Source organism: Podarcis melisellensis (assembly GCF_964234715.1).
Source record: "Podarcis melisellensis genome assembly, chromosome: 3".
Classification (NCBI taxonomy): Eukaryota; Metazoa; Chordata; class Lepidosauria; order Squamata; family Lacertidae; genus Podarcis; species Podarcis melisellensis.
In genome coordinates, this window is record NC_138530.1 from 39,778,580 (window position 1) to 39,786,972 (window position 8,393).

The 8,393-nt window shown below is 46.2% G+C and overlaps 1 protein-coding gene across 10 annotated transcripts in view; it reads right to left on the reverse strand.

Moving 5' to 3' along the window:
- Positions 1 to 6,759, reverse strand: part of LTBP1 (latent transforming growth factor beta binding protein 1) — a 187,018-nt gene extending 180,259 nt beyond the window's left edge. For 3 of the 10 annotated variants that reach the window (XM_081905346.1, XM_081905345.1, XM_081905344.1), the window contains exons 1-2: positions 5,405 to 6,756; positions 2,327 to 2,397 (exon numbers count right to left, since the gene is read on the reverse strand). In XM_081905346.1, the coding sequence (XP_081761472.1) occupies positions 2,327 to 2,397; positions 5,405 to 5,871 (538 nt within the window). In that variant the 5' untranslated portion in view covers positions 5,872 to 6,756. Of the gene's footprint in view, positions 1 to 2,326; positions 2,398 to 4,603; positions 4,622 to 5,404 lie in introns of those variants that run through there. The other 7 variants (XM_081905343.1, XM_081905338.1, XM_081905348.1 and 4 more) reach the window with 5 other exon arrangements.
- Between the last annotated feature and the right edge of the window lie 1,634 nt (positions 6,760 to 8,393).

Genomic DNA, 8,393 nt, shown 5'->3' on the forward strand with positions numbered 1-8,393 from the left:
TCATTAGGAGACCATTCTGCCTGAGCCTGTCAGACAGGAGCAACCAAAAGAAACTCCCAGAGCACAAGGGCAAATATGGCCAGAGCCAAGACCCTCACAAGCATTTTTTCCTGAGTCCAAGGACCCAATACTTCCCACAATACCTCACCTGTCTAGCGGTGCAGGAAGTACCCCAGGCTATGGAACTGAGGAGCGCCCATCTTCAGGTCAGAGGTTTGTCCTTAAATTCTCTACAACAGGGAGGAGCCTAGGAAAGGTACTCTAGAAGCTGAAGCTTGAAAAGGCTGTCTGCTCTCAACCTCTGTTGGAGCAAGTTGCTCACTCAGAGCTATCCGTGGTCCTGACCTGCCTTGCCCCAAGGGATCTGGTATCAGACCAGAACATGACAGACATACAGCCTGATTTCTATGCTGGAAACATAGGCCAGGGCTTTGCCTACTGGGTGTCTAGCATAGAAATCTATCAGGCTGGCAAGAGAGACACAGACCACTTCATCCCTCTGCTGCCAGTTCACTGCACGTCTGTGAGATGCACAGGAGGCTCTTCTAACATGCTCAGCATAGAAATGGAGCAGGCTGGAAAAAGAGGCAAGCAGTGACCATTCCTGGTCCACGAAAATGTTTTCTGTGTCTGCAATCTACAGTGGTGCCCCGCAAGACGAACGCCTCGCAAGACGAAAAACCCGCTAGACGAAAGGGTTTTCCGTTTTGGAGGCGCTTCGCAAAACGAATTCCCCTATGGGGTTGCTTCGCAAGACGAAAAAAATCTTGCATCCCCCCGCGGGTTTTTTTCGCTTTTTTCGCCCTTTTCTTAAGCCGCTTAACAGCTGATCGCTGGAAGCCACTTGACAGCTGTAGCGCTAATCCGCTAAGCTGTCAATGGGCTTGCTTCGCAAGACGGAAAAACCGCTATACGAAGAGCCTCACGGAACGGATTACAGTGGTGCCCCGCAAGACGAACGCCTCGCAAGACGAAAAACCCGCTAGACGAAAGGGTTTTCCGTTTTGGAGGCGCTTCGCAAAACGAACTTCCCTATGGGGTTGCTTCACAAGACGAAAAAATCTTGCGTCCCCCGGCGGTTTTTTTTTTTTTTTGCTTTTTTTGCCCTTTTCCTAAGCCGCTAAGCCGCTTATCAGCTGTTCCGCTGATAAGCCGCTTAACAGCTGATCGCTGGAAGCCGCTTGACAGCTCTAGCACTAATCTGCTAAGCTGTCAATGGGCTTGCTTCGCAAGACGAAAAAACCGTGGAACGAATTCTTTTCGTCTAGCGAGGCACCACTGTAATTTCGTCTTGCGAGGCACCACTGTACTCATAAGAGAAGCTGGAAAAGAAAGGAGAGGGTTCTCTATCCATACTTCAACAGCAACTCTTATGAATAAAAAGCAGGCAGGTAATTTTGGAGTGCTAATTTATAAGGCTGCCTTAATGAATTTCAAGTGGGTAGGCTAAAATTTCTAAAATCAAGAGCTGCATGAAAAAAAAAACAACCAACAACAACAAAAAAGCCACCACACAAACAAATTCAGGTGGCAGCACTGAGGCCACCACAGAAATGGTCCTGCTTCTTGCAGAGGCTGATCTGGCAAACATGCAAGATGGAATTCAGAGCAAGTTGCCACTTGCAGATCTTAACTGACAACAGAGGATCATACACAAAGCTGTTCTACCCTAAATTCTCACGCTTATATGAAATGATTGCAAGCTAAAATTAATTGATATTACTAAGGAACCTTAATCTGAACATGATAAAACTACTAAGCCCTGCAGGGGGGGAAATACACTGCACTGTGTAAACAAACAAAACAGCCCAGTGGAGAATATAAGCTATTTTAGTTTTATTTGCTCTGTCAATTACTTCCCCTTATTTTATGCATACATTTAATTCATATAATGAAATCAGAATATGTTCCCTTACCATGCAGGTATGACATGGGATTTCCTGACAACAAACACATGTATGGGGCTGTGCCTCAAGCATTAGCTGGCTACACAATGGTAGACCTTGCAAGGTCCATGATGGCTTTATTTATATATAGAGTTGTATCCAGCCTTTCAATCAAATTATCCTCAAGGGGGCTTACAATGGATCGATACTGTACATGAAGAAGCCCTCACAATCCCGCAGGTGATCTTTCCCTTCAGTTTTGTAGTCATGGGGCAAATTGGCAGTTAATCAGAAGGGGGAAGCAAGCTCCTTGCCTTTGCTCCTTCTCTGGACAATATTTGGGGATAGATGGGCTGGTCTCCTCCTTGCTGCGATATTTTTTGCCATGATGGAAGCCACTGCTTAAGGAAAGAGATTACACTGCATACATGGTTACTTACGTTTGGTGCACCTCTGAGAGCCAGGAGCTTTGCTCCAGCCGTGACAGCACTGCCCTCCACAGACATTCACCCTGCAGCAACAGGAAAGAAAGGAAGCAATTCACCACAGCCCCTCTTATAACCTCATCAACGGCCAGGTGCAGCACTCTCTAAATCCAGCTACAAATCAATTGCACACTTCTCCCCTCCCCTCCCCTCCCACCCCCATTAGGGAATGAGGCCCTTGCAAAAGAATTGCTCCTCACCTCAATGCAGGGTGAGATGGGAAAGAGCTGAAAAGGAGAGAGAACTAACATGCTAAAGGAGGAAAGACTCTGCAGACACCAGCTCACTGTAATGAATGCTAGGAGTTGGCAAGGAACAGTAAAGTTTAAAGCCTGAGGGAGGGCAATTATAAATGTTCTAAATAAGAATAAGACACTCATTGTTCTTTAGCACTCCAGCCTCAAGCTCCTAACAGATGAAAATAGGCCTCCCCTGGCTTGTTGTGCTTCCTAACAGGGAGTGGAGAGCTTTCTTTATCTGTAGTTACCTCACTTTCATTACATGTGACCTCAAGGCACATCCCTCTTGGCTGCATAAGCATGAGAAAGCGTGCAGACGTCCAAATGTCTCTGTTGTTTACATTCTCATCACCTTCCCAAAGATTAGGCCCTGAAGCCAGCCATAATCAGTGAAGAGCCACAGCAGGATATCCAAGGAGAAAGGGAAAGAAAGCCCTAAAGACTTAGCACCAAGACAGCTGAAAGGATCAAGGTCAGATTCAGCCCTCTCCAGGCTGAGACAGACCATATTAGGAGACAGGTACCATAAAAGGGTAGCCAGTCGCCAACATGCAACTCGCATGTTGTGTTCCATGCAACGCGCACCCATTTGGATTTTCTGCACGAGTCGACAAAATTCATTGGGCCATCTCTGTGAAGGGTGTCATCCACACAAGCCATCTTGCTCAGTGGCTGTCAAACCTTAGTACCTAACAATCTCCCTTGTGGAGTTTTTGCCTGAGGTCTTACCCCAATACCTTTGCTGCAATACCTTGCTCATTTTCTAGGATCCCTCTCGTGAACACATGAAAAGGTGAGACATACTTAACAATCTATTGCTGTGAATATGATCTATGTGACAAAGTGAAGCCATTAAAAGACAAGAGCCAACAGGGTAGAATACTGAATAGCTACTGCAGAAGGAAAATGGCAGAAACAATTTCAATAACCAGGCCTTATGGAACATGTAAAGTTGTAATAAAAAGGCTGCCTTTAGGCATGGCACAAGGTGCTGCCATACATGTGATAAGCCCTCACACATCAGGTATTAGTGATAAGAAATTGCAGGGCAGACATTAAGAGTTCCATAAATGTTTGGGTCTAGAGCCATTTAATCAGTTAAATGGATCAATTTTTAAAAAAAATTAAACTGTCTAAAAAGCATCTAGGAATAATCAAGCAGCAAATTTTTAAAATAAAATCCACTATTTTTAATAAAGTACAAGAAATTTATTTTTAATAGTGTACAAGACAGGTGCTATCCTAGAAGAGTTATTCTCCTTTCTCACCCACACAGAAGACAATGCCTCTTCTAAATGCGGCCTGATGTAATAATCCAGGGAAGCATTAGCAACATGAAAAAGGAAGCTGCTCCAGAACTATTTATTCATATGCACACACAAAAATCACATTTAATTAAGATTTCTTTAATTGAATGATGGCTCAACTTTTACCATGTGTATGCACTATTGGGAGGCAGCTGTTTCCTAATGATCAGTCAAATACTACAATGGTAATTTCAAGGATTCCATCATTCTTTTTATGATACGTAACTTCAGAAGATGCAAAAGCCTCTTTTCTACATTGACTGATGATTTGTATGATGCCTCCTCAGAAAGTGCCAAAGCCTTTCAGGGAGGGGTAAATATACAAACAACTCCCCATTTGTGCAAGGGTTGTGTTCCAGGTCAATGTACATGTCAGTATTCAAACATAAGCCAGTTCTGCTACTGCTCCCTTCCGGGGCCAAAAACAACACACGTGTTGGTGGTCATGCGTCAATTGGACACATGCAAAATGGTCACCACCTGTGCCAAGCCTCAGACAATATTCACCAATAACACTCTCTTAACTGAGAAGGAAAATGGGGCTCAAATGAACGTTCTGTCCCAAACTTTCTCAAAGGTTCTTGAATATGTCACTGGAATTATAGGTAACTCAAAACTCCCTCAAATTGTGGGAAATCCTTCACTTAAAAAGGCCACCACCACCATTTCATAGCCTCAAACCTCACCTCAAGCCTTACGGTAGAGGGCAGAACCAGTTCCAAGTCTGGGCCCTGGAGGTCTAGCCTGCCACTAGTGGCGAGTAGTAGAAATTTACCACCGGCCACTACTTTTATTTCCCACAATGCCACACTACAACACTACAGTAGGGGCACTGAGGGAAACTAAAATGGCAGCTAGACCTGTTGCTGCATGGAATGCTAGGCCAAAAAAAATAAATGTATTTTTTTAATGGAGTCCCATGTGATCAAGGCCAGGGTCCATTGTGGGCCATATTTGAACCCTAGCAGCTGCCCAAGAATGGCAACCTTGCAGCAGTAGACAGGAATGCCTCTCCCCTCCAAAAAATAAAAAAATCACCACAAAGCCAAGCCAAGCAACTCGTGTAATGCTCTCCATTGTCTTCACTTCCCAACCCAATACTCAGCCAGGTGTGAAGCAATACAGCAAAGCCCAGCAGATGGATTCCTCCCCTCACAGCCCGGCCCATTTTTTCTCCACCCTGTGGTAGAGGCTCTAGCCATAATAAATAAATCTTGGGCTGGCCCACCCCCCTTAACTGATAGAGAAGGGGGGGCAAAGGCCGAAAGATAGTGGCCCTACTTCTTTTAGGAGAAGACAGTGAGAAGGGTTGGGGGGGGGGGGGGAAAGAGAGGCATTGTGGGAAACACCGAGCATACATTTCATTAAACAAGCGTTCCCGCTTCTGCAGGCGCGCGCGATCAAAGCCCGCCCCACGGGGGGGTGAGAGGGAATCTCGCGCGGAGGAAGCGATGCGGCCCCACGGGAAAGGGGCAGCGTCGCCTTACCCCTGCAGCTGCTGCAGATGGGGCTTGGAGTGAACCTGCACGCTGGAGGTGCTGTTGCTCTGGCGCTGCTGGAGTTTGGAGCGCGCGACCAGCTTGCCCGCTTTGCTGAAAGTGGAAGAGGCGGCGGGCGGCGCCGGGACGCTGCTGCTGGGCTTGTGCTGGAGTTGCACGGTGGGGCCCAAGCGGAGCTGCACGCTGGGGCCGCTGGCTTTGCTCATCCGGCGAGTCCGCTCCAAGGTGCTGCTGCTGCTGCTACTCCGCCGCGTGCTGCTGTAACGCGTGTTCAGCACCTCCACACTGAACGCGCGCTGGTGCTGCTGCTGCTGTCCGCCGCTCTGCCGGCGGCTGCCCGACGTGCCCGGCAGGACATAGGTGATCGTCCTCCGCTTCGCCTTCTCGGAAGCGTCGAGGGCCGGGGACAAAAAGACACAGGCGCACAGCAGAAAACCCCACCTGATCCAAGCCATTTCCAAGAAACTCCCCGCGGCCACGCGAACTCCGCAAACCCTCGTTGCAGACAAAAGAAACGCACAAAGTTCCTGGTTTTGCAAAGGAGGTGGGGAAGAGAAAAAAGATTGTCTGCAATTCCGTCGCTCCTGGAGTGTGGCTCCTTCTTCCCTTTTATCCTGAAAAGAAAACAAAAAAGGGGGGCGGAAAGAGCTTTAGCTCCTCTCTCGCATCAGCCGCCGTCCAGGGCTCTCTTTCACCATGTGAGCAACTCCAGGGGAAAAAGTTGTTGCACGGAGTAAGAAAACATTGTTAAGGGAGAGGAAGCTCGGTGGGGTGTGGGGAGACCTCGGCTCCAGGCAGGAGGAGGAGCGGCGGCAGAAGGGTGTTTTCTGGTGGGGTTTTCTCTCTCTTTCCCCCCTCTCCTCTCCAAGGAAAAGCTATTTCGGCTGCCGGAGTTTGCTAGTGGTCTAAACGCATGGCTAAGAAATAAGCTTTAAAGCAGTTCAGGCTGAGGAAGGAGGGGGGAAGAGTCTTTTTAAAAAGTTTCTACGGGTGTGCGGCTCCCCTTGAGTGTCAGATCTGCGCAGCCAATCTCAGGCAGGCATGACGTCAGGCAGCCGGTCCTAATTGGGAAAACTATAAAATGGGGCTGGGAGCTCACAGGCACGATCCAGTTTCAAAAACAGTTGCTGTAGACCTGAGAAGGGTCCTGCATCTGCGACCTCAGACAAAAGCTCAGTGATGTGCTATTGACGAATCTTTTCGTTCTTTTGCATTTTGTAAGTGTGGGGCGGCTGGAAGTTAAAAGAGCGATCTTCTTCACCCAGAATACAATGGTGGAAAGCGTGTACACAATGCCTAGACACCAAGGCAGACAACGCTGAAACGTATCACAGCACCAGGGGTTGTACTATCCACCCATACTAAATTCACATAATCTTTCCTTTTGTAACTTGCTTTCAAGAAGAAGAAAAATTAAATACAAAACACCAATGCCAGGCTAGTACTTGACAACTTAAGTTTGCAAAGACACTAACTGCCATTAAGCTGTGATTTGAAAGCGTCTAAGCATTACAAAGTACAAAGGCATATCATATTGGTCATCAGTGTATCAAAAGAATGGCAAAACATCCATTACCTGAACTCCTAAAACTCTTATGTGCTATTATATACCACACATAATTGAAAAAGCACATGCCGTTACATTTTGAGTGTGTATGTATCAGTAACAATACAGTGCAATCTAATGCTTATTTACTCTGAAATCAGCTGTACAATGAATGCTCTGTGGTACTTACTCCCAGATAGATATGCATAGGATTTCAGCCTTTAACCCTAATCCAAGCAAACTTTGATATACTGCCAAATTAAATCAATAGGATTCATTCCTGAGTAAACATATATAGGATCACACTGCACATCTTGGTGAACCCATTAGAATGTACAGCACAATCCTGTATGTGTTCATTTTGCTGACTACAATGGTACTTATTCCCCTTCTGAGACTAATCCGCTTCACTGACGGCTCTAGTTTGCAAAAGGCTATGCTGCAATACAGTGGTACCTCAGGTTACATACGCTTCAGGTTACAGACTCCGCTAACCCAGAAATAGTACCTCGGGTTAAGTACTTTGCTTCAGGATGAGAACAGAAATCATGCTCTGGCAGCGCGGCGGCAGCAGGAGGCCCCATTAGCTAAAGTGGTGCTTCAGGTTAAGAACAGACCTCCAGAACGAATTAAGTACTTAACCCGAGGTAAATCACTGTAAATCTGTTAGTCTTTAGGGTACCACAAGAGATTTCGCTGGAAGAGACTAACATGGCTATGCCTCCATAAGTTATTGGCTTATAAATATGTTTACGTTATTTCATATTTTCTTACAAAGGAATGTGAATTCTGGGGCCCTGATAACAAGTAGGCAACTGTGGACAGATACTTAAATCTACAGGATGGATTGTGTTTTGGCTCCACTGAATTGAAATTTCAGCCTTCACGACATATGATATTAACCGATATGCATGAAATTTCAGATATAGCTATATAATCCCTAGTGTAGACCTTTGGAGCAGGCATTTTCAAAAATAAAGTTTTTTATAAACCGCCCTAGTAGGGCAGTAATTGTTCCTTGATAAATTGTCACCCGCCTCCATGATTACACCCTGAGCGGACCCCACCCTTCCTATGCTCCTCTGGCTAGGGGGATGATGGGAGTTGGAGTGCAGCAACATCAGCGGTGGGCATAGGCTCCTCAGGGGTAAGTACAAGGCCCTTATTTTCTTTTAGTGCATGTTTTAGCTGAAAGTGAGTATGAGTGATCCTACGCCTCTCACCTCAACCCCATCTCTAACCACTGCAATCCAGGTAGCTGCCTAATTCCATTCCTTGCACCAGAAGTCACTGGAAAATTGAGAGAGTGGATCTCTGTTGTTCTGTCTAATTTGTATTTTCAGAATGTGTACTGTCAGCTTAAACTATTATGAGTCTGAATATATTTGTTTTCCTCAGTACAGGACAAAACTTTGGAATCCTTTATCAAAA